Raw genomic sequence first — 27,180 nt, forward strand, 5'->3', positions numbered from 1 at the left:
TAGCAAAAAAAAGAAATAAAACAGATGAGTGGAAGATACTCTCCTCACGAAGGCTTGCTATCGTGGCTAAATACTGCTCCTAACAGCCTCTGCAAAGACAGGTCCACTAAGACTAAGATAGGGCGGCTGCAGACGCACGGGGTGCTGCCGCCCTCTGGGAAAGGACATTTCCTCGCCAAGAGCTGCAACATTCCGGCACTTCTCTCCCTGGGCCGGCCGATCTAGCAGGTGAACCCTGAGAACACAAAGGAATGAACATTGCCCGGCAAACTGCCAAGAGCCAGGGTCGCCAAGTCTGGCAACTCCCTTCAACCGGGCGCAGCTCCAGTCACCCCGACCTGTCCTTGCAGGAGACGCTCTCGGGGCCACGGAGAACCGGGCAGGGAGACACCGGTACCAACGCCCGGCGCGCTCGAGGCGAAGTCGCCTCCGACAGTGACAGGCGTCGGGGCCGCAGTCGGGGCCACCCGGGTGCAACGGGGCGGCTCCTGCGCGGGCGCGGAACAAACCTGCGCAAGTGAACAACCGCGTCCAGACCCGCCTGCTGCGGGCGCGGTGGGCGTGACGCCATGACGCACAGCACGCGGGCGGCGCGCCGGGGCGGGGCGGGGCGGGGCGGGGCTGCCGCGGGCGGGAGGAAGAAGTGGGAGGAGGAGGCGGGGAAAGCGGGGGCTGCGGGAGGGGGAGGTGGTAGTTGCGGCGCAGGTTCCCGGGAACAGCCGTCGAGCCGCAACTGCGGAGGAGGAGTTCGGGAAAGCGGCCGTCGGGACCCCTCCCCTCAGTCGTCTCCGCCCCGGTTGAGAGGCGCCTCAGCGGGACCCTCCCCCGCGCTTCCTCAGGCCACTGTCGCCGCTGCTGGGAGATGGGCCTACTAGCCCGCCGCTCTGCGCTGCAGCCGCTCTGAGGAGTTAAAGGTACGGGCGGGCACCCGGAGGAGCTTGCGCCCCGGAGCGGGAGAGCAGGGGCGGCTCTCGCCTACGACCCAGGGAGCTCTGGCCGGGCCGCAGCCCTCGCGCCCCTCCCCGAGACAGAAATGGATTCGGAAGTCCAGTGGGAAAGGCGCCCCCCTCCAGTGTCCAGCGTGGGCCCGGGGCCGTGGCTGGCTTAGGGGGTCAGGCCTCGGGCAGCTCTGGATCCCCTACCCGGCCCTGGCGCGGGCGCCTTCTGGGCCGCGGGGGCCGAGGCGGAGCGTGGGATCCGCCCCAAGCCCTGTCCTCCTGGCCCGAGTGCCTGTGCGGCCGGCGGCCGGCGGCCGGCCCGGCGATATTGTGACGGGCCGAGGCGGCGCTCCCCTCGAGCTGTCTCCAGCCCCTGAAGCAGGGGAGACCCAAGGGCGACTGCCGCGGGGAGGCGGCGGGGGCGGAACGCATTCCTGACGGGTGAAATCGGCTCTAACGGGATCGATTTCCGGGCCTCGCTGCAAATTCGGAGCCGGGACATCGCCCCGCAAGCCGTGCTGCCTGGGGCCCTAGGGAGGGGAGCTGTGTTCCGGGGAAGGTTCGTCCGGGACTGCTACCACCTCCTTTAAAAGCAAAAATTACGCAACACACCAAAACGGTGTAGCCTTGGGGTGAAGTATGTGTTAACGGGGGTCTTCCGGGATTGTCTCCTCTTGCTAAGCCTTTAGGGTGTTCCCAGCCCTCGCCCAGCAAGTAATGCTACTACTTTGAATTTTCAGTTTTTTCTATCTGGGTTCCACTCTGCAGTTGCTCTTTTTTTCCCATTTCCATTAATGGGAAGAAGAAAAAGAAGTTTAGGGTTCATTAACCCCGCGACAAGGGCAGTAAATAAAAAGAGGGAAGAGAGTGGTTAAGGCTATATATGGGAGAGAGAAAGGTTTAATTTTTTCCCATTGGCCCTTGGAGAGATAAATACATGAACGATGCTTTACTCTGCTTAATGTTTACTGTCCACAGTGTTGCAGAATGTTCTGTTGGGGTGACGTTAGAAAAGACAGCGTTTAAGTGCCGCTGCAATTTTCAAACCTAGGTGTTGGCTGGAAATGCTAATTTTAAGTGTTAGCAAACAGTGGAGGCTTAAAGCAGTCCTTTCCTTTGATCGGTTGCCTTAAATTGTGATCTTTACATTCCGCTTTTTTTTTTTTTTTAAGAACATGGCTTTTTATTGTTTTTTTATCTTTTCTTATTTTAACATAGATTCATTGATACTTTTGGTTGTTTGAAGTCTGACGGTTTACCTAAATTTTATTTTCAGTTTTGCCATTACCCGTCTTAATACACATTTTACCACTTCTGTTTATAATGCAAGCCATTACGTGTTTACCTGTTTATGCTTATTTAACACTGACTGAACTATCTGAATTGAGTTAAAATGTAAATACTTCTCTATTTAGAAAATGGCGATGATCGTATTTTCAAATGTTCTTTCCTTGCTACAGTTCCATGGTAAAGATTTAGAATTAAGGCTTGGGACTTGATAAACCAAATTGTGCTAAAAAACACTTTTAAAATTTGTTAGTTTAAGGCCCTGGTTAATGTTCTCTTTTTAAAAATTACTGTATGGAATTTAACTGAAGTTCAAATTTTACGTGTCCCTGGAAAAATATTTTAATGGCATCGCAAGGTGTCTTTTTGAGGAAAAAATTGCAGTTGGCAACTAATGTTAGTGTATTTTTTTCACTATCTCAGCTTCCAGGAGATTCCAGTAAGATTAATTTTTAAAACTGCAACATTATTTTAGGAGTTGAAGCACAACCCAATTCTTAGTATCCAAATAGTGGCCACTGGAAATTTTGTTTTCTCATTTAGGGGATCCCTCAGTTGATCAGTAGACTTAATGTAAAGAACTGGCTATACTGTCAACCAGTGTTGGGATTTTTTTTAAAAATTGGTGATTTCTTGAGTTTTTGAAGTATTTTGCTTGACTAAAACTATTATTTTCTACTTAACATATGAGAGGCGCTAAGATTCGTATTTTTAAAGCTACTTCATTCAAGAACATGGATGAATAAATAAAATACTTAGCATCTTGGTGGAAAGTAAATGCACTTCCCAAATTTGAATATAAGTGAAGTCGTAAAGCAGTATGTTTGCAGTTGAGGATGTAAGACACTTGGGTCACTTCTATTTTAATGGGGTTGGATTGAAGGATACTATTTATTATGGGGTTGTTTAGTATTAAATATGGGTAATTAAAAGCAAACTTTTTGTTTTAACTATTTGAAATAATCACTTGTATATTATGGAAGGTTCTGACACTCCCTGCCCCCTACGGTTTTTTTTGTTGTTGTTGTTGTTACAGCAGTTTATATCTTGAACACTTATTTAGATTTATATAGAAATTTTTTGGTTTCAAATTACTTCTCCCCCTTCTCCAACACACATAGTTTGTTGTTGTTGTTGTCGTTTTTAATCTACAGGGCACAGATGGTTGAGATACGTAGTTTTCTGAAATTTCCAAGTAGGGAAAAGAAGGCAAAATATTTGTGATAACATGTAAAAGTTCCTAGTCAAGTGCTGGGCACAGAGTAAGCTGGAGATAAATTTTGTTATATTAATATTTACATCTGAATTGCTCACTTATATCATCTGTACTCAGGTTATATAGGAAATCTTAGGGAATTGTTATTCGTTTCTCTAATGTCATTAACAAGTGAAAACTGACTGTCAAATGCAGGCTGGTTTTGTACTGAACTAATGAGCTTATGCTCTTTTAACATTCTTCGCCAAGATAAAAATTAGGCCACCTTGGGCAAAAGCCCGAAGTAAAGTTGAATTTCTAAATTTATATTTGATTGCATAATGCATTGTATTTGGCAAACTAGCATATCATAGCAAAATGGTAGTTTAATTTACATTGTCTGAAAGGACCCATATATATGGAGTAGTACTTCAGCTTAAAAGCTGTTTATCAAAATGTTCATCTTACTGCTTACGGAGAATAGCTAAATTTTTCTTCCGAAATGTTTTTCTCCAACTAGGAGTAATTATGAATTTTCTAAGTCATGCCAGTTCTTTGTTAGCAGACAGAAGATGCCTAACGTTGAAACAATTCATTTACTTAACCATACCTGCACATCTTAAGACTAAGGGATAATATTTCCTTGCTAAACATACCTGTATTTCAGATGGTGGTAGGCCTCAACCAAATAGGCATGAAATCACTTTGGGTGTTTAAAACTTGTGTATTTCATTTGTTTCTCAAAAGCTATCATATGTCAGTGATATTTTATGTATCAAAGTGGAAAAAAGTAACACTTTTTGATAAAGTAGGTTTTGCTTGTGTTGCTCTCTTTATCACTGTCATTAACTCCTGAAGAATTATTTTTATTGGTAACATTTTTTTGAAAGTTATGCCATTAGCCTTAAAACCATTATATAGTCTTATCCTATTGATATTATCTAGTATTTTATTTTATAAATCATTTACTAAAGAATTAGTGTTAATTTGTTTTAGAAGTCCTATTTGAGAAGGTGTTGTTATATGAAACTCTCAATATGACAGAAGTGATCCGTTGTTTTAAGTCTCAAATAAGTTTGTGCAGTGAATTCTGAAGCAAAACCCTGCTCAGAAATCATGTTAGCTTGTTTATGCCCAAAAGAAACTTATAAACTGAGTCTTTGGTCCAAAAAACTGGAGTTGGCCCCATAAAATTATGTATACTTAGCATTTTTAACTTCTGTCCTGTTGGGGAGACCCCTGAGGGTAAAAATAGTCCTTATGATTTGAATAGCAGGCAGGTTGCCAATTGAAGAGACTGGTAGAAGTGAGCCATAAGGAGGGAGCCAGAGTTGTTAAAGGGAAGGAGCAAGAAACCAGGAGAAACTTTTGGGAATGTGATGATATTAGGCTTCCAGATAAATATTATATAGCATATTAATATAAATATTATATCAGAAAAATAAACTCATTAGCATGAATCTATTGACTTATATTTTGTGATTTCTAAGTTAAGTATGGCATTTGCCCCTGAAAATGGTAAGGTATCCTAAATTAAGTTATTCTAATGCATAATCACAAATGGGACTATGTGAAATGTCCAGAAGTATAGGAGATAATGCAAGCTCTGTGATGACAGGGACCATTTTCTTTGTTCACTCTTCAAATCTCAGCACTTAGCATAAGCCTGACAGTAAAAGATGTAGAATAAGTATTTGCTAATAGAATTAAAGTATCTACAATCTAAGGTATTTATTTTATAACTATCTCTTCAGCAGTGTTGTCCAATAGAAATACAATGTGAGCCACAAATATAATTTAAAATTTTCTAGTGCCACATTAAAGAAGTAAAAGGAAACAGGCAAAATTAGTTTTCATAATGCATTTAAGCCAATAGATCCAAAAGATTATCATAAGTGACTTTACATACTTTTATTCATATTGGATAGCGTAGCTGTAGGGGCATTTTGTATGACATGTTTCTTTCTGCAGAACTTCTTTGTCTTTTTGTAGTCTTTTTCTAACTGATTGATGTGTCTTTTGAGGCCAAATACAGAATTGCATACACCTTCAAATTGGAGTTATTGAGTTGGATTGAAAGTCAGGCTACCTGTCTTCTCTCAGTTTTACATCTCCCCCAAAAATGACTTTGTGTGTTACTGTCTTTCCCCATATATAATCCTGTAATCCCAGCAGTTTGGGAAGCTGAGGCAGGCAGATCATTTGAGGGCGGGCAAGACTAGCCTGACCAAAGTGGTGAAACTCTGCCTCTACTAAAAAGTACAAAAATTAGCCGGGCTTGGTGGCAGGCACCTGTCATCCCAGCTACTAGGGAGGCTGAGGCAGGAGAATCACTTGAACTTGGGATGCAGAGGTTGCAGTGAGCTGAGATTGTGCCATTGTACTCCAGCCTGGGTGACAGAGCGAGACACCATCTCTAAAATAAGATAAAATAAGGAAGGATGTTCATCATCTATTTCATTGGATTGTATAAATTAATTATGCCTTTGAAACACTCTAGGCTACTCAGACAATACTGTTATAAAAGAGATCCTCTAATTATTAGTAACTAGTCAGAGCAAGGCTCATTGTAAAAAACAGGATAGAAGTTCCCATGAGACTAGTGCATATAGAATGTACTGTTACCTCCCACACTGGAGTCAGTAACAGTAAATCAATACAAGATGCTCTTAAATAGAATCAGGAGAGACGACTAGGTTGGTTTGAGCACCAGATTTTAAACCTCTCATCTATATAATATTGCCTGAACAAATCTGTTTTTCAGTTTTTGTGTGGAATAAACGGGACTTTTTATATAGGCATCCTTAAATCAAAATCATGAAATAAGGTCCTTTGGAAAGTGGGGATGGGAACTAGTAAGTAGTGTGAGTGCGTAAGTGGGGAAAATAACCATTTAGAAAAGCCTATTATCTCAGGGTATATGATGTATATAGCACAATGACTGTAATTCTTTTATCCAAACCAAGGGTGGCAGTGGTTACCTGGTAAGCAGTTGAGACTTCTGGTTGTATACATAGCCATATCAAGTAGATTTCTCCTTATAGCCATACCCTTTAATATAAAACCAACTTTTGCCAGGCATGGTGACTCATGCTTGTAATCCCAGCACTTTGGGAGGCCAAGGTGGGTGGATCATCTGAGGTTAGGAGTTGGAGACCAGCCTGGCCAACATGGTGAAACTCTGTCTCTACTAAAAACACACAAAAAAATTTACCTGGGTGTGGTGGTGGGCACCTGCAATTCCAGCTATTTGGGAGGCTGAGGCAGGAGAATCGCTTGAACCTGAGAGGTGGAGGTTATAGTGAGCCGAGATCGTGACATTGGACTCCAGGCAGGGTGATGAGCAAAAGTCTGTCTTAAAAATAAAAATAAATAAATAAATAAATAAAAACTTTTCTTTTGGAGACAGAGTTTCGCTCTGTCACCCAGGCTGGAGTGCAGTGACACAACCTTGGCTTACTGCACCCTCCGCCTCCCAGGTTGAAGCCATTCTCATTCCTCAGCCTGCCAGTAGCTGGGATTACAGGCACCTGCCACCACACCCAGCTAATCGTTTTGTATTTTTTTTTACAAGAGACAAGATTTTGCCATGTTGGCAAGGCTGATTTCGAACTCCTGGACTCAAGTGATCTGCCCCCGTCAGCCTTCCAAAGTGCTGGGATTACAGGTGTGAGCCACTGCACCTGACCCATTTTTTAAATTATGCACATAAGTTAAATATCCTTTAGATTTTTGCATAAATACAGCATACCTTACTGATATCCTTAGCAAAAATTTCCAGAACCATATTGTAGTGCGTTGCATGGTAGTCCCCCAAAAGATATGTTCACATCCTAATCCCCAGAATCTACAAATGTTATTTGGAAAAGGGTTTTGCAGATGTAATTAAGAATCTTGAGATAAGATCATCCTGGATTATCCAGGTAGCCTCAAAATCAAGTGACAAGTGTCTTTGTAAGGGAAAAGTAGACAAATTACAGAGAAGACACACAGAAAAGGAGGAAGCAGTGTGCTCATGGAGGCAGAGATTGGAGTGATGTAACCGCAAACCAAGGAATGCGTATAGTAACCAGAAGCTGGAAGAGTCAAAGAACATATTCTCCCCTCGAGCCCCAGTAGGAGCACGGCCCTGCTGGGTTTTGGACTTCTGGCCTCCAGAACTGTAGGAGAAATATCCATTGTCTTAAGCCAGCCAGTTTGTGGTAGTTTGTTACAGCAGCCACAGGAAACTAATATACAGTCAAAGTCTTCAGTAAACCAAAAATCTCTAGTTATTGTTGTTTTATATCATGTTCTGTGATGGTCAGAGACTAAACAGCCCTTTCGTTAGAATTCTAATTCTGAGAAATATCAGAGGAAGTGTTTTAATACCCTCCAGTCTCAACAGGAATCGATTATATCTTGTAAGATGCGTTTTGTTATTTTTGTTTGTATCATTTCTTTCTTCTCTCTCCTAACTTGCTCCTTCTTTGCTCTTTGTATGCTTTTTAAGATGTAGTTGACGTGGGGGAGGGGAATGAGTAAAACACTGGTAGGATAGACCAACAGGTTTTGTCTTCTTTAAGGTGTAATTCCTCCATGATCCCCCTTCCACCTTTTCTGTCTCCTTTACTGAATTTGCCTCTTCTCCCCTACATCTTAATGTTGAAATGCTACAGGCCTCATTCCCTACTCTTTAGTATTTACTTTTTGGTGATTTCGTCTGTGTTTGTGATTTTACATACCATCCAAATAACAGCAACTCCAAAATTTACATCTCTAGGCTTTACTTTTTTCCTAAACTCTGGGCTTGTCAAACGGGTGTTTGGATATACATCTCCACCTGGGTATAAGAGATATCTCAAATATAAATGTCTAAAAATGAACTTCTGGTCTTGACTCCCTCTTGAAACTTGTGTTTCATAGCCTTCCCCATTTCAGTTGATAGCAGTTTCAGCCTTCTGGTTAATCAGGCCAAATCCTCTTGTAATCCATCAGGAAGTCCTTACAGTTCCATCTTCAAAACATGTATCAAAACATGTCCTCAACACCTTCACTGATGTGCCGTCGTCATCTTTCTCATAGATTACTTCCATAGTCTTTAAACTGTTCTCCATGCTCCATCCTTGATACCTCTATCTGTTCACAACACCAGAATGATCCTCTTAAACTCTTAGATTGTAAACTATCTCTGTCACTTTAGAAACCCCATAAGTTTCCCTGTCTCACTTAAAAGCCAAAGTCCTTACAGTGGCCTTAACCCCACACAACCTGGCATTCTCATGTATCTCAGATAGTCTTTGCCTTGCTCATTTATTTTCAGTCATATTAGGGCCTCCTGGCTGTTCCTTGAGCATACCAGACCCATTCCTCCCTTAGGGCCTTTGCAGTGGCTGTTCTGTGTTTTGGATGCTCTTTCCCTAGATTTCCACATAGCTAACACCTCCTTTACCTCCTTTAGGTCTCTGCTAAATGCCACCCTTTTGATGAGACTCTGATCACCCTGTTTAAAATAGTAATCAACACCACACAGACACTGATCTCCTTTCCTCTGCCAAACTTTTTCCCCACCTTTTAGTAGAGAAGGATATTAAAATATTTAGACGATATTTAGAAAATTGTAAACTTGTATATAAGAGCATGGAGTAACTTTTAGTAATGCTTATTTATAGTTACTGACCTAGAATGATAGTGGAGATAAGATAGGAGTTGGGCCTTGAAAGAGGAGTAGGACTAGCACAGAAGATGGAAAATAATACTCTAGGCAGAGACAAAGGCTTAGGAAAATTCATAGAGGTGAAACTATGTATGTTTTGTTAAGATATTTAACAAATAGGTCAGTTGGCTAAAGTGGGTTTTTATGTAGAACAGTGAGAAACAGGTTGGACTGTGGAGGGCTTTTAATGCCACAGGAAGCTTGAAATTTATTCTTCATCTCAGGGAAACCAGTGGAAATTTGTAAGCAGACTTTAACAAAGAAGGTGATGTGGTAATTTGGATACCAGGTGATTAATGAAGGCCTAGTCTAGGCAGTAAGATTGTAGGAAGAACACTGAGCCTTTAGCTCTGCCACTTTAGCTGTGTGGGTAAGTCACATCTCTAGACCAGTGCTGTGTGATAGAACTTTCTGTGGTCAAGGAAATGTTCTAGACCTGTTCAGTCCAGTATGGTAGCCAATAGCCTATGGTTGTAGAGCATTTGAAATGTGACTAGCACAACTGAGGAACTAAAATTTAATTTTAATTTAAATAGCATCATGTGACTAGTGGTGATACATCGAACCTAGTAGCTCTAAACTTCAGTTTTCTCACTTACAAAATAGGTTAGATTAGAATGCTAGTGTCACTAGAAAGATAGGTTTCACAGCCACATAAAGTTGGTGCAGCCTCTTGAGAAGAGCAACTAAGTACATGAGCGCATGGACTTTTACATGGCTAGTTTTTTCGTGTGTGTGAAATAGGTCCAGAATTTGTAGCCTTTTCACTCTTTGTATCTTCTTGACTTACTTAAAGACCCACTCTGTCTTTTGATGGCTACTTTTTCAAATTAGTCTTTGGATTACTGTCTCCCAGGAGTTGACTAGTTAAATATCTGATACATCTAATTTAATAGTCTGTTTTGGAATTGTAGTTAAACTGATTATGATGCTTTTGTTTTTTTATTTTTTAATTCTTTTCTATTTCATTTTTTCAGAGACAGGGTCTCACTGTGTCACCCAGGGTGGAATGCAGTGGTGTGATCATAGCTCACTGCAGCCTGGAATTCCTGGGCTCAAGCAACCCTGCCACCTCAACCTCCCAAGTAGCTGGGACTACAGGTGTGCACCGCCACACCCAGCTAATTTGTGTAGTTTTTGTAGAAAGGGGTTTCACTGTGATGCCCAGGCTGCTCTTGAACTCCTAAGCTCAAGTAATATGCCTGCCTTGTCCTCCCAAAGGGCTGGGATTACAAGCATGAGCCACCATGCCCAGCTGATTTTGTTGCTTTTGAATTCTCAATAAGAAAACTGTAACAGATAAACCTTTATAATTGTTTGCCTGCTGTGTAATTATTACCTAGATTTTTCTGTCTTTAGAAAATACTCCCTTTTCTTTCCTTATACAGTTAATAATATTTCCTTTGTACATGAGTTTTTAATCTCATTTTGAGGAGACTTGTGTAAAGAGAAGCTAATTTGAATACTACATACCCAAAGGGAAACAGATACATTTTGCTTATTGTGCCTCTTGGTTCCCAGGAGATAGTGTTCCATCTGAGAATTACTTTTAGTTTGAAGAAAATAGATCTCTCCCAAACACCTCTTACAGATTACACTCTATCTCTTATGTACATATATCATACAATTACATGCACACACAATGATTTCGCTAACCAGAGGTCTTCCCTCCCCCTTACTCATGGTGTCCTTTAGGAGAAAGAGACAAATGAGCTTCCAGAATTGGAGAGGTGGGATGCTACTATTAATCAATAATTTGTATGGAGTTGAGGGATATCCAGAGAAAGTGGTTAGGATAAGATTAGTCCAAACACTTAATACTTTTTTTTTCTTTTTGAGACAGTTTTGCTCTTGTCACCCAGGCTGGAGTGCAATGGCACAGTCTTGGCTTACTTCACCTCCGCCTCCCGGGTTCAAGCAATTCTGCTACCTCAGCCTCCCAAGTAGCTGGGATTACAGGCATGTACCACCACACCCAGCTAATTTTGTATTTCTAGTAGAGACAGTGTTTCACCATGTTGGCCAGGCTGGTGTCGAACTACTTACCTCAGGTGATCTGCCCACCTTGGTCTCCCAAACTGCTGGGATTATAGGCATGAGCCACTGCACCCAGTCCAAACACTTGATACTTCTAATTGTCTGAATAGTAGAATCAGATTAATCATGAGACTTGGTAAAATTCACTTTGACACTGAATTTACTAAGAAGGGTGTACTAATACTTGGGAGAATTTGGAGACATTTTGTAAAGAACAGAAACAACAATTATTTGTTTATCCTAGAAGATTATAATCATCTACTTAACCTAGAGTATTCTGTGTATTAAAACTGCCTATATATTTGTATATTATCATCATAGTCTTTTGGAACTAAGGGACCCTAGACATTATCTGGTCTTAATCACCTTAGTTTTTGAATATGGAAGTTAAAATTCAAAAACGTAGACAAACTTGGTTAAGATCTAATACTAGGTCAGTGTTTCCCTTCTGTTGAGAACCAAGAGACACAGTAAGCAAAATGTGTCTGTTTTCCTTTGGATATGCAGCATTCAAATTAGTCTCTCTTCAGCAATGTCTATTTTAACCAATTGAAGGACATTTTTGACAGCTAGGTATCTTTTTAAAACCTATTTAAAAACTTACATGTCTCTGGGCACTTGATCATACCTGGCATTTTGCACTCTGCTTTTCCTGTGGTTTCCCTAATGCTGTATTGTTTGCTCTTCTTGTCAAAGAGGGCCTGGAATAAGCTAACCAAAATGTTTTTTACCGGGGAAATTGAATGAGTAATGCTTTATTCCTTTCTGCAGCAGCTTACTTTCTGTAATGACTTGAGTAATGAATATTACTTGTAGTGAGTATTATTAAAACCACAAAGCACCATTTTGTTCTTCTCCCAATCAGATATAGGCTTAAACAGGTAAATGTGGCAGGTGCGTGACTGTGAAGCTGTTTAAAAAATACCTCTTTTGGGAGGCTTTGTGGCTTATGGGAATAGCTTATTCTGAACTTTGAGTTTCTGTTTCTGAGAGATTATAGAAACTGTCTTAAGGCTAGAACCCAAGAGAGTATATCTGGGTCTTGATAAGTGTTTACTTTCTAAAGAACTTGTTGGAAACTGATACTTGACTACGCTGATTATAAGTTGTATTAGCCCCATCTCCTTATTTATAAGTAGTTGAATTAAAAATATTTATTCCATTTTTAATATTAGACCACTTGAGGTAAGTTTGTACTAGCTATACATTTATATTTACCTTTGAGAAATTCGTGTACTTTAATAATGTATTCCAAACTTCCAAGTGGCTATTCTGATTATATTAGGGAAGCCATTTCAGAGGCAAGCGTTTGTTTTTATTTGTAACCTAATGTGTGATAAGTTTTTTTTAACCCAATACATGGTAAATTTAGATATATTTGTGCTATCTTCTCAGATGAGTGTACTTACAGGTAATATTTAAGTGATTTATATGTACCATACCCTTTACTGAATTCTTGATGTGTTATTTTATTTAATCTTTATGGACTATAGGTACTGTAATTCCCATTTTACAATTGAAGAAACTGAGTCTTAGTAATCTAACTCAATGTCACATACTTAATGTAAGTTTCAGAGGCTGAACTTGAACTCAGGATATACTGACTCCAAAGTGCATGCTTTACTCACTCAATAAAATGTACTCTATCATTACCCCATATTTGTATAGCATTTGAAAAACCTTTCCCCCCAAGTTAATCTAAATTTTGTTACCTCATTATATTTTCCAACTTTAAGGTGGGTAAGATAGGTAATTGTATCTGTAACAGAAAACCCAAAATCTTATGGTGGAACACAATAACAATTTATTTCTCATTCACACAAAAAACCATGTGGAGTACTCAGGTATCCAGATTCTTTCCATCTTGTGACTTCTCTGTCCTCTAAGTTCTGCGTATAGTCACCCACTAGAATCACTCCATTCAGCCAGCCATTGTGTGAAGAGAAAGAGAGCTTGAGGGTTGTTTTCAGGGATGATGTAGAGGTCAGTCCTTGAAAGGGCATACATTATTATACTCAGATTGCATTGGCCAGGACTAATAACATGGCCACACCTAGCCATAAGTGGAATGGGAAAATGTAGCCCTACTTTGTGCTCAGGAGGAAAATGAAGCAGATAAGCATATAACAGCATCTCTTCACAATATTATTTTCCCCATTTTACAGATGATACAGAGAGGGCCTTTCTGAACAACAGGCATAAAACCACTTGGTAGAGATCATAGAACCTAGGTTTCCTTAGATCTGTATATTATGTGCTCATGCTTCTAAGGACACATTGAAATAATTGAAAGATATTTAGATTGTATGTCTAGTACCATTACTTTCTTTCGCATTGGGCATTAAATGTCTTAACCTCTTCGTGTCTGTTACTAATACATTTTAAATAGATTATTAATTGACTTACCTCATAGGGAATAATCAGCTTGAAAATTTTTTTGGTGGTAATTGCCATTTTAAGTAAAGATGACACAATAGCATTATAATATCTTTATGGACATATTTATGGTCACCTGTCCTTTGAATATACAATATTGATTAACCTTTATTTATATGATTTTTGTTTTCAATACATGTGATGGGTTAGTCTAGGCCATCTATCCACGTAATGTTTATTCTTGTGTGATGAATCGGAGACTTTGTTTAGGGATGAAAGTTGTTTTTTAACCTTCCCGAAAACTTAACTCTTGTGCAAAGAGTTGCAACTTCAACTGGAATGCTTCTAATGGAATAGAAGTATTTTCTAACTGAGCTTATAATTGGTACAGCTGTGAATGTTGTACTAATAATATAAATTAGCAAGAGTAGGAAGGATTTACAGAAACTGTTAACATTTACTGGCAAGTTAAATCTGACATCTTAGTGTTAACAGTTAACCTTTCATTGTACTTTAGACTCCTTGGAGAATGTGTTGAAAGCTGTGGATGTATCCTGTGACTAGGATATACATATATTCACAGTTTAACATACACTTTGAGATTTCATGGATTTCTCTGAAGCCAGTCCATGCATTAACTGTTATTTTTAAGCATTTTAATTTTTTTCTAAAAATGTATTGTGCTTGTTATATTTTTAGTTTAATAGGCTGTAGAAAGAGCTGTTTAATAAATACTATTACCTGGGCAGTAAGAATAATGCCCAGAGGCTGGGTGCAGTGGCTTATGCCTGTAATTCCAGCACTTGGGGAGGCTGAGGTGGGAAAATCACTTGAGGCCAGGAGTTGGAGACCAGCCTGGCTAACATGGTGAAACCCCGTCTCTACTAAAAATACAAGAATTAGCCAGGCATGGTGGCACGTGCCTGTAGTCCCAGCTACTAGGGGGACTGAGGCGCGAGAATGGCTTGAAATTGGGAGGCGGAGGTTGCAGTGAGCTGAGATCGCACCACTGCACTCTAGCCCAGGCGACAGAGTGAGACTGTGTCTCAAAAAAGAAAAAGAAAAAAAATAAAAAAGAATAATGCCCAGAGAATGCATTGCTGCTTGGTATCTGAATTTGGTAGTTATATTGGGGAATCAATTTATTAGAGGAAAATAATGACATTTCTAAATTTGAGGTTCTTAAGCAAGTCTCATAAGTAAGCATAGATCATGAATGACATAACTTAAAAATAACATTTAAATGAGACTTTTGAGTAATAGCAAACTTTATTATAATGAACTTCAGTGATTTATCTCTTAAGAGAAAGCGATATATGAGAATCTAGTTTAATGTCTCATACTTCTCTTAATGATATGATTCAGATTTATAAAAACTATTTAGTTTGGGCCAAAATTAGCTTGGGTAGAAATACATCATTTCTAGTAGATCACTTAAAGTTGTGGTCTGATCAAAGGGTGGCTTATGATAATTATCTTTTTTTGGTAGTCAGCTACTACATTAAATTGTACATAGCTGTATTTAAATTTGATGAGGTGGTGTTTGCAACACTACATATAGTAAATGCTACACAAAGACAGATACTTCCTTTTTTCATTGCCTTAGGAACCTTTATGTAGCACCAGAGGCTGAGCAGATCCAAAATAGTGAGTCTAGGGTTGAGGATTTCCCCACCTTTTATCTGCTAATATTGGTTCCTAAAGTTATGCCCAGTGAGCAAAATGAATATTCTCTATACTAGATCATTTGGTTAGATAAATAGTGGTTTCTTTTGTGCAACTTAAATTGTCTACTGGAATGTTCGGGTATTAGAAAACCATTGTAACTATGAAAAATAGAGTGCTGTCAAAAGTATCTAAACTCTATTAGGAAGAAAGCTTTAAAATGGATTTTAATAAATACTGGTTTCAATTATGGGACTACTATATATGCCCAAATAAAAATCATTTTTTTTTCTTTAAAATTATGCTTAGAAAAGAGGGAGTTACTTCATTAAAATTTAGATCCTTACAAAGTTATTCATGTTACTCTTTGGAGAAGATATCATCTGAAGTATCTGTTCAATGCTTAAATGTACTAGAATGAAAGTTCCACAGAACAAATAGACTCTTGTCTATTTTGTTCACTATCCAGCACTTACAAGAGTATCTGGCACGTGATAGGCACTGAACATATTTGTTGAAAGAGTAAATGAATTAATACTTACACAGGTTACTTGGAGCAAATAAGGCAAAAAGTTTAACAGATTTAGTCACTCGTAGAAGACCTTACAGTTCCAGGTATTGAATAATGAAAGAAAATCTTTTAAAGGATCATTTTTAAAAAGCAGCCTGGTAAGCAGTTATATTGTGGAGATCATGGATGCATAAGTAGGCTAAAATTCCTTGTGACAGCATTCTGTACAAATTCAAGAATACTGTATCTCAAAGCCTAGATGAAGATATCCTTTGGAAAACTGCCAGATGTTTTCCTTAAAAAATTTATACATCTTTCCCCCTAAAGAATAGTCTGTGTATTGTAGGGCAGCTGAAAGTCAAGCAGAAAGTCGGAGTCTTACTGGCTTGAAGTATCAGGGGAAGGAGTTAAGTGGCCAAAAATAGGATAAATCCCAGAAAGGAGGGAGTTATGGTAAGTAGCCCAAAAATCTATGGGTAAACTCCCTTCAGATGCCTAGATGTCCCCTAGAACTGTGCTTGGGAGATTCCAAGGAGTTCAGTGGAAAACAACAGCTGGCAGGCAGAAAAAACTAAATAGAGATTTTAGCTGATGGCATTTGCAGGGGTGACGGAATTTGGTGTTTGATTCCCACCAAGATAGAAGGGATTGGTAAACATGGGTGCTTTCCACAGATCTACTCTAAAAGAGCATAAAACCAAGCTTTCAGAAGTTCATGTTGACTAGCCAGTGACTTAACTGCCCAGTATAGTAAAAGTCCTCACTCTTCAGGAGAAGATAAGAGACTACAGAGCCTCTATAACATATCTACAATATCCAGTTTATAATAAGCAATTACTAGACATGTAAGGAGGAAAATATGGTTCATTCCATGTCAAGACCCCCTCAAAAATAGGTAACAGACCCCACAAGTAGCAGACAGACTATAGCAACTGTAATATTTTAAGGACTTAAAGGGGGAAATATCATAGTGACTGGGTAATCTCATCAGAGAAATGGAAACTATAAAAAAAGAACAATGAGATATTATAGAACCCAAAAGTACAGTATCTAAGATGAAAATTTCACTGGATGGATTTAACAGCAGATTGGAGACAGCAGAAGAAAAAGTTGATGAAGTGGAAGATAAATCAATAAAAATTTGCCAGTCTACCGAACAAAGAAAAAAAGATTACAAAAAAGAATAGTGCCTCAGTTGCTCCAGGGACAGAAATCAAACTAACATACAAATAATTAGAATTCCAGGAGTGGGGGCGGGGGGGGGAGAGAGAGAGACAGACAGAGACAGTATAGTAAAAAATACTTAAATAATTTCCCCCGAATTCCTTTATTTGGTTTAAATCAACTTCAAATTCAACAAGTTCAGTGAACGCCAAGCAGGATAGATATAAGGAAAACCACATCTAGGCACATCTTTATCAAACTGCTGAACATCCAAGATGGAAAACAATGTTGAATGCAAGCAAAGGAAAAAAAGACACATTCTATACAGGGGAATTAAAATATCAGGAAAGATGACTTGTCAGAAACAATGGAGGCCAGAAGACAATGTAATAACCTATTTAAAGTCCTGAAAGGATAAAGATATCAACCTGGAGTTCTGTATTCAGCAAAAATATCCATAAAAAGTGAAGGTGAAATAACTTTTTTTTTTTCCCAGATGAAAGTTGAAGGAATTCATTGCTAGGAGACCTGCGTAGCAAAAAATGCTAATGGAAGTTCTTGAGGCTGAAGATACATGACACCAGATGAAAAGTGGATCCACAAGAACAGGGCTCCCCAACCCTTGGGCCACGGTGTGTGGCCTGTTAGGAACTGGGCCACGCAGCAGGAGGCGAGCAGCTGTGAGCATTATTGTCTGAGCTCCGCTTCCTGTCAGATCAGTGGCAGCGTTCATTTCTCATAGCAGTATTGTGAACTGCACTCGAGGGATCTAGATCACACACTCCTTATGAGAATATAATGCCTGATGAAACCATCCCCGCTCCCACTCCCCACCTCCATCTGTGGAAAAATTGTCTTCTGTGAAATTGGTCCTGGTGCCAAAAAGTTTGGGCACCGCTGCACAAGAAAGAATGAAAAATACCAGAAAGTAAATATGTAACAATTAGGTTTCATCCTCCAAAAGAAGACTTTGTAAGCCTATAGAGCAATGGAAAAATTTATAAAGGACCTTGTTAGATGTTACTAAATTAAAAACTTAGACAACTGTACTTCAAAACATCACAAAATTGAAGGACAAGTGTTTAGAGAAAGTAAATATTGTTTAAAATCAAAGAGGAGCATTAATATTCCAGTGTAAAAATGGGCATAAAATGTGAACAAATAAAACATAGAAGTAGTGAAGAGGACAGTGCATGTGAACAAATGTTTAAATTGTTTGGCAATCAAAGAAATAGAAATTAAAGTGTGTATTTTTTGCTACTCAAAGAAAGAAAAAACTCTTATAAAGGATGCTGGTGAGAATTCAGGGAAATAACCTTTCTGGCGAGTTGTAGTACAAATTGGAACAAAACATTTTGGTATTCCATTTCAAGGGATTATTTTAGAAGTCCATACCACCTAGATAGTAGAAGATTCTTACACCAGGAAGTGACTTGTTGAATCAGTGTATTGGCCAGGCGCGGTGGCTCACATCTATGATTCCAGCACTTTGGGAGGCTGAGCTGGGCAGATTACTTGAGGACAGGAGTTCGAGACCAGCCTGGCCAGTATGTCAACACTGCATTGTTACTTAAAAAATACAGAAATTAGCTGGGGATGGTGGCGCATGCCTGTAGTCCCAGCTACTCTTGAGGCTGAGGCACAAAAATCACTTGAACCTGGGAGGTGAAGGTTGTAGTGATCTCGTGCCACTACACTCCAGCCTGGGCAACAGAGTGAGACCCTGTCTCAAAAATAAAAAATAAGAAATTAGAAAATTAAATCAGTGTGTATGTAGGGGGTGGGGCATGGAGGAAAGATCATTATTCAGTAACTAGTGTTGAGGTAACTGGCTTGCCATTTAGAAAACAAATTTTGATCTCTACTTATTCATAAACTATCAAATTACCAGTAGAAAACATGTGAAGGAATTTTAAAAATACAATCTTAGAGTGGGCAAGGCTTTTTCTAAGGCTGATGTAGAAGTCAAAAGTCATAAAGATATGTGAATCTGAGCACGTTAAAAACATTTGAAATTTCTGCATTGGAAAACTGCCATGTAGTCAAATACAATTTATACATACACACACACACATACCCACATGATAGCAAGGCTCTTTATTAAATAGAACTATGTCTTACACATCAATAAGGAAAAGTGCTGCAGCAGGATATGAACATGTGCCTAGTTCACAGAAAGTGAAATGTAAATGAGTTGTAGTGAGAAAATACTAAAAATATATTTCCCATCAAAGCAAATGTTCCTCGTGGATTCCCAATCTCACATACAAATACATAGCCATTAAAGTTAAATTTGTTTTCTTTATTCTTCATCTTCTTTCATCTTCTCAGCATAAGCATGTGCTGAAGTTTAATAGCCTGTTATTATTTTGTAATACAGAATGCAGCATTTAAAATAGTCTTTTTTATTTGTTGTGTTTATTGACACTTTCACTTGAGTATGGAATAGCTTCAAGCTTCTGTAGTCACCAAGTTAGTGATCAGTAGAAACTCTGCTGGGAATTCTCTGTACCTATTCCGTCTTTACTTAAAAAAAAAAAAAGACTTTGTCTTCTTTTGGTTCTCTTCAACACTGCTAGTAAATATTGTCACATGCTGCTTTTATTGCATGCTTATTTTAGAAGTACCATACATCTGGATGTCAGACATCTAAAAAACAAATTAAAATTAGAAGACATAGGTACACTGCTCTTAGATTTAGTATTTTGACCATCAGCACAAAATTACTGGATTTTCTGCATATTTTAAGCTGTTTGAGAAGTGACAGAAGAAACCTAATTTTCACTGAATAACAGAAGCAAAAACTGTTATTTGACCATGTAGTAGATTTTCCTCTTGGGAAGTAAGTGTTTTCTATGTATGCAAACTTTTTGCCCTACCTTCATTTCCAGAATACCTGTCTAATGATGCGTAAATCATTTAGGCACATAGGTGGCTGTTAGATCCTGCTGAAGTGTTTGTGGTTAGAAGATGTTTATTGGTGGGATATTATAAATGTATAATTCTTGAAGTTGTAGTATCAGGATACTTAACATGTTTTACGAATCCTGAAGCACTTCTGAAGGTAAAAGGTCCTTGTCTTTCCACAGTTAAAAAACTGGATGTAGTAAGGCTGTATGGCTTAAGGATCACAGAGTAATAGCAACTGAAAAGCATCATTCATTCATTTAATATTAAGCACTTGCTGTAAGGTACACATTTTGTAAAGCACTAAGTTACGTTACATTCCATTTCAGCTAACATTTAGTACGGTGCCAGGTTTGTTAGGCATGTTTAACACATGTCAATTTCACATTATTCTTAGAACATCTATTTGAGGTGAGTGGTATCCATATTTTGTGGTCCTGATCGCTGATTGAGGAATGTATCTTATCTAGGATATGATGACAAAAAATAGCTGAGCCAGGTCTTTTGACTCCCAAGTTCTCTTCTTTAAACATACAACACTGGATGTTTTTTGTTTGCATGTCCAGATCTACTCTCATTCACCCTTCTCTACCCTGCTCTGTGCCCCCCTCAGGAGGTTGACTAGAAGGACTGACTTAGAGGCAGTTGGCTTCTGGTTGGATTTACTCAATGTGAGGCACTGGCAGGATATTGGAGAGCCAAAGGAATGAAACATTCCTTTTCTATGTTTAGGTACACAGATATCATTGTGTTGCAGATGCCTCCATTATTCACTACAGTAACATACTGTACAGGTTTGTAGCCTAAGAGCAGTAATCTATACAGTATACCCTAGGTGTGTAATAGGCTATAACATCTACGTTCGTGTAATTGCACTCTGATCACACAACAAAATCAATGACACCTTTCTCAGAATGTATCGCCATCATTAAGTGATGCATAACTATATTTGTATAGATTGAGCTCTCTGTTCCTTATCTATCCTGTGTTTGTGAGGGAAAATATAAACTGAGGAACATGAGTGAAGTTTGTTTGAGTGAAATGTTTTTCCAGAAAACATATGTTAATTATGAGGTAAGCCATAGGAGGAAAAAACACATAGAAAAAGGCACATTAATCATGAGTTTCTGGGTCATATATGTATCACAAAGTGAACATACCTTTGTAGACACTATGCATACTGCACATATTAAGAAAGTTTGGCTGGGCATTGTGTCTGACGTCTGTAATCCCAGCACTTTTGGGAGGCCAAGGAGGGCGGATCACTTGAGGTCAGGAGTTCGAGGCCAGCCTGACCAACATGGTGAAACCTTGTCTCTACTAAAAATACAAAAATTAGCAAGTCATGGTGGCGCATGCCTGTAATCCCAGCTGAGGCAGGAGAATTGCTTGAACCCGGAAGGTGGAGGTTGCAGTGAGCTGGGATTTTGCCATTGCACTCTAGCCTGGGCAACAGAGCCAGACTCTGTCTCAAAAAAAAAAAAAAAAAAAAATTCCCTTTGTGCCTCACCATAAAATGTAGCCACAATCCTGACTCCTAACATTGTACATTAATTCTCTCTGTTTGGAACTTTATATAAATAGAATTATACCACATACTCTTTTGTATGAGAGTCCTGTCTTGTGTGTAGCAGTATTTTGTTCCTTTTCATTGTTTCATTGCTTTAGAGTGTGAATATACCACAATTTATGTATTCATTCTACTGCTGATAAAAATATGGTTGTTTACAATATTTTGAATATTATTACCAATGCTATTGTGAGCATTGTTAAGTATGTCATTTTTCTTATTCGTTCCTTTCTAGGAATAAAATTGTTGGGTAATAGGTTATCGCTGTATGCCAATTTTATAGATATTGTTAAACAGTTTTCCAAAGTAGTTGTGCCATTTTACACTCCCACCAGTAGTCTAAGAGAGTTCCTATTCCTCCACATCCTTGCTAACACTTAGAAATGACAGTCTTTTAATTTTAGCCATCCTATTAGGTGTGTTGTAGTCTCTGAATGGGGCATTAATGTGTTTTTTCCTGATGACTGATGATGTTGAGCACTTTTCATATGCTTTTGTGAAATGCCCCTGCCTATTTTTCTATTGGATTGTATATGTTTTCTTATTGATTTGTAAGCATTTTTTACATAGTCTGGGCACTGTGCCTTTATTAGTTATATGTGGCAAAAGTCTCCTCCCATACCCTTAATACTGTCTGTTGATTTTATTCTAGTCCAATTTAACAGTCTTTTATTTTATGGTTGGTATTCTTGTATGTTCTGTTTAAGAATTTTTCCATTGAAATAGTCTCCTCTCTTGTCTCCTAGAAGCTTTACATTCAGATCTGTAAACCATTTGTAATTGATTTTCATATATGGGCAAGCCATCCATCCATCAAGTTTCCTTTCTTTTCTCAGGTGGATAACCGGTAGACATAGTACTTTTCTTTTTTTAAAGGCCATTTATTCTCAGTCCTCAGCAACATCACGTTTGTCATAAATCAAGTCTCGTGTGTGTGTGTGTGTGTGTGTGTGTGTGTGTGTGTATGTAGGACTTTTATTTTATTTTATTTTATTTATTTATTTTTGAGATGGACTCTCACGCTGTCGCCCAGGCTAGAGTGCAGTGGCGCAATCTCGGCTCACTGCAAGCTGCGCCTCCCGGGTTCACGCCATTCTCCTGCCTCAGAAGAATACTCTGGAGTAGCTGGGGCTACAGGGACCCGCCACCATGCCCGGCTAATTTTTTATATTTTTAATAGAGATGGAGTTTCACTGTGTTAGCCAGGATGATCTCAATCTCCTGACCTCATGATCTGCCCGTCTTGGCCTCCCAAAGTGCTGGGATTACAGGCGTCAGCCACCACGCCCGGCCTATATGGGACTTTTTCTGGACTACTTTCTGTTCCACTGGTCTTTGTATTCATCCTTGTGGCATAGCACATTATCTGATTACTGTAACTTTATAATATTATATCTAGCGGCGTTAGAGGCCTTTCCCCACTTTGTTCTGCAAGATTATGTAAGCTATTCTTAGCCCTTTGTATTTGCATGTATACTTGATTGTCAGTTATAAACAACAACAGAAAGACCTGCTAAAGGCAGTGAGAAATCATTGAAGTCAGAGTGATAATGACCAGAAGTTTTTTTCTAAGATTTTAAGAATAATTAGGTCAGCTCAAATCTAGAATCTTTTATTAAGATTAAAGAATGCCCTTTTTGTTATTTCAGCATTAGTCTTGTAGTTTCTTACAGACTATTTAATAAATTGGCCTTATTTAAAAAAACAACAGCTACTAATGGTTAAGGAACATACTTGTTTGAAATTTGATATTTATGAAAATATACAAACTAAGAACATAATTAAATGATCTTGATTTTTTTATTTTTTATTTTTCAGAACATCCGTGATAACAGTCTTCTGTAAATCGAACTTTTGAAGAATTCTCTGAAAGAACCAAGTAGAATATTCTTACATCATGACTTACTCTGAATGCAAGAACAAGAAATAGGTTTTATCTCTAAATATAATGAAGGGCTGTGTGTAAACACTGACCCTGACTCAATTCTAACAAACATTTTAGACATGAGTTTACATCGGCAAATGGGTTCAGATCGAGATCTTCAGTCCTCTGCTTCATCTGTGAGCTTGCCTTCAGTCAAAAAGGCACCCAAAAAAAGAAGAATTTCAATAGGCTCCCTGTTTCGGAGGAAAAAAGATAGCAAACGTAAATCAAGGGAGCTAAATGGCGGGGTGGATGGAATTGCAAGTATTGAAAGTATACATTCTGAAATGTGTACTGATAAGAACTCCATTTTCTCTACAAATACCTCTTCTGACAATGGATTAACTTCCATCAGCAAACAAATTGGAGACTTCATAGAGTGCCCTTTGTGCCTTTTGCGGCATTCTAAAGACAGATTTCCTGATATAATGACTTGTCATCATAGATCTTGTGTGGATTGCTTACGACAATATTTAAGGATAGAAATCTCTGAAAGTAGAGTTAATATTAGTTGCCCAGAATGTACTGAACGGTTTAATCCCCATGATATTCGCTTGATATTAAGTGATGATGTCTTGATGGAAAAATACGAAGAGTTTATGCTTAGACGGTGGCTTGTTGCAGATCCTGATTGCAGGTGGTGTCCAGCTCCAGATTGTGGGTAAGAAGATATTGTTTGATTTTTCTTGAGTTAATTTTTTTCTCTGTGGATAAAATAATTTGCTGTTACTCAAAAATTTTTACGTGCTGGAGAATTCATTCAGCAGGCCTGTTGAGTGCACACCATATATCAGGCACTATGCTAGCTGTTAAAGGCAGTGGTCCTGTCTTACTCATTTCTGTATTGTCTCTGCATTACATATTCACGGAGCACATTTAGAAGAAAAGGGTAAGGTGGTAGAGTTCAGGATCTACCTGAAATTGGTTTTCTCATCCATTTGGAGAATTTTGATTTTGGAATAACAGACGAAATGATGAGCATTGTTTGTGAAGAGGAGGTTATTTGTGGTCATAAACTCAAATGACCCTCTTCTTTATTTTTTTCTCTTTGTTGACATGTTTCTCATGAGAGATAAATGGCCCTTTTGAAAGGTACCTACCTTAGCATGTGCCACAGTATGATGTGTTCATGTTGATATACATAAACATTTGCTAGTCTCAAGTTCTAGGGGTTATGTAATATTTGATTTGCCTCAAGTTTTTGAATTAACACATACTGTATTCTCAACATTTAAAATAAAATAATTTTGCATATATATTTGATTATTATGTTGGTGAGCAGCTCCTGTTTATAGAGCATTTATTGTGTACAGTTGTCAGAATTAGGGAAACAGTAGTCATATACTATTCAAGAATAGTAAAAGCCACAAACAATTAATGTGATATGTAGCACACTGTTAGTAAACCAGAGATTATAAGTAACGTTTGGGGAAACCCAGAACTTCCGAGATTATCTGGGTATAATCTCAGAGGCAAGACTGGAATGTGAGTTTCATTTATCAAATTACAATTTCAGGACTCGTTACCTGAATCAAATCCACGATTTAAAAGTTTCTTGAGTAGTGAATTTTCAGATCGCATCTAACCTACATTCCATAATTTTAAATGAGAAAGGTAGTGTTTCCTGCCTGTGCAAATCCCAGTTTTCCCAGGTATCACTAGCACTTTATCATCCACCAAGGATTTCTGTGTAGTATACAACATTTTAAAATTACCTTATTAATATTTTATGAATTAATTAGTTGTATGTAGGGTTCAGATATTATTCATTATCAGATTTGAATTATGCTGTCCTATACTGCGGGGAGCTTATACTGTAATATAGATAAACAACAAAATATGTTATGGATGCTATCTAAACTGGGCCAAGGTTAGCTGTGTTTCCAGGTGTAATGGCAGAAGCAAACTCTGGGATGCAGGGCTAAATTTTCAAGAAAAAGATGGGAAGAAAATAATGAACAGTAGCTTTAAATAACTTGAGCAGAAGACAGTATTCTGACGGAAAAACAGCTTAGATATGATTGAATCGCTCTTGATGCTGTGGACCGACCCCTGCATAACGTTTTCACAGGTGCAAGTGTGCGTTTCCACTGGTGCACAAGTGCAAGTTATACTCTTGAAATTAGAGTAGATTTCAAGTAGGATAGCAAATTTTAGTTTTAAAAAAACTTTTTGTGAGTCGTTATAACAAATACTCCCATAGCAAGAGTTCAAATGCTGAGGAATATGTCTGTTATGTTTCATCTACGGAAAGAGTGTGGTTTTTCTGTCTATTCTTCATAGAACCCCAGGGTACAAGAGGTGCTTAATACATTCCTCTAAATTTTTAATAGCTTAAAAAAAATCTGCGACTGCACGTGGTGGCTCATGCCTGTAATCCCAGCACTTTGGGAGGCCAGGGTGGGAAGATAACTTGAACCCAGGAGGTCAAGGCTGCAGTGAGCCATGATTGCGCCACTACACTCCAGCCTGGGCAACAGAATAAAGCCCTGTCTTAAAAAAAAAAAATCTGACAATGATAAAACAAAGGAAAAGGAGACTTAAGTTGTCACAGCCTTTGGCCAGGAGTTATTAAGACAATAAATCCAGGGGCACAAACCTTCTGGTCACTTAATTGCTGTATATTATCTTGTCCTGGGTTGATTGGTAATGTCATCATAATATATAGTTAACATTAGCAACCTAATTGAACATAGTAGGTAGGGCTAAAGCAAATTATAATTTGTATAAGAACTTGATTTTAGGGGAAGCATGCCGAACCAACTGGAAAAAGGATTGATTATTCAACATATAGAATTAGTTATTTGAGGGGGAAAACATTAGATTGTCACCACATATGTTAAAATCAAAACAGATTACAGAGGTGTAAGTTATATAAATAAATGGAAAAAATCAAAAGAAAATATAGGTGAATGATTAGCTAACCTACTGCCACATTGTGTATTAAAATTGAACACATATTTATTATATAACTGAGAATTTCGACTCCTAGATCAGTACTGTAGAGAAAATCTTTACTTGTATACTAGGAGATTTGTGTAAGGATGTTCCACAATAACAAAACAAAACAAACAAAAAAATGTTCATTAACAGTAGAGTAAATATATTTAGTTTATTGGTTACCTCTTGAGAGTAGGAAGAGGGGATGTGAACTTCAGGGGGTAACCAGGTTACTTCTAAAGCCACTGATAATAAAGGTTCTGATTTCCAGTTCATGCTTAGTATACTGGCATAATTTTTGATAGCACTACGTTTCTTTCTCAAAGTGTTCCAATTTAGATTGTGAGTTAATGATCATCCTACTGATAATGTTCTTAACTTGTGTGGTACATACAGGAGTATTTCTTTTACTATTCTTTTTAAACCCTTTTATATATATTTCTTAATAAAGATTTTTTTCAGAAACTCATACTTTGGGATATTTTGGCACATTTTCTTCTCATTGAGACTTCGTTGTTAAAAAGTAAAATGGCTCAGTATTAATATTTTAGAGATGATAATTCAAATGTTAACTCAAGTATAAAATATCATAAAATAATAGAAACATTTGCTTTACTAGACTCCGTTACTATGAAAACAACCACATGATTGTTATGTAAGTTTAACAAATAATTGTCCTTGATTAATTTGGCTATACATTAATTTTTGGTGTTATTGGTTGTCAGTAGTCTTACCCACAAAGGACAGAGGAAAAAACGTCACAGATTACTTTTGTGTATTCTCTTTTATACTTGGCTTATACTGCTCTGTAAGTTGTTATGGTCGTATTTCACATACTTGATGATGTAGGTTTTATGGTTGTGTTTTGAAGAAAATGTCACCCAGTAATATAAAATTTGTGTGTATACTTTGAAAACGTAGGATACTATACAAACCCTCATTAAAAGTTAGCTTTACTTATTATGAGCTGT

The 27,180-nt window shown here is 38.4% G+C and overlaps 1 protein-coding gene across 10 annotated transcripts in view; it reads left to right on the forward strand.

Moving 5' to 3' along the window:
- The first annotated feature begins 741 nt into the window (after window positions 1-741).
- Window positions 742-27,180, forward strand: part of LOC105476058 (ring finger protein 19A, RBR E3 ubiquitin protein ligase) — a 116,157-nt gene continuing 89,718 nt past the window's right edge. For 4 of the 10 annotated variants that reach the window (XR_011606853.1, XM_071067952.1, XM_071067951.1 and 1 more), the window contains exons 1-2: window positions 750-914; window positions 23,164-23,930. Coding sequence is in view for 9 of the 10 variants with exons in the window: in XM_071067952.1 (XP_070924053.1) it covers window positions 23,257-23,930 (674 nt within the window). In the remaining variant the exon portion in view is untranslated. Of the gene's footprint in view, window positions 915-1,347; window positions 1,498-1,555; window positions 1,576-23,163; window positions 23,931-27,180 lie in introns of those variants that run through there. The other 6 variants (XM_071067949.1, XM_071067950.1, XM_011731691.3 and 3 more) reach the window with 6 other exon arrangements.

This window comes from Macaca nemestrina, chromosome 8 (genome assembly GCF_043159975.1).
Source record: "Macaca nemestrina isolate mMacNem1 chromosome 8, mMacNem.hap1, whole genome shotgun sequence".
In the NCBI taxonomy this organism is placed as follows: Eukaryota; Metazoa; Chordata; class Mammalia; order Primates; family Cercopithecidae; genus Macaca; species Macaca nemestrina.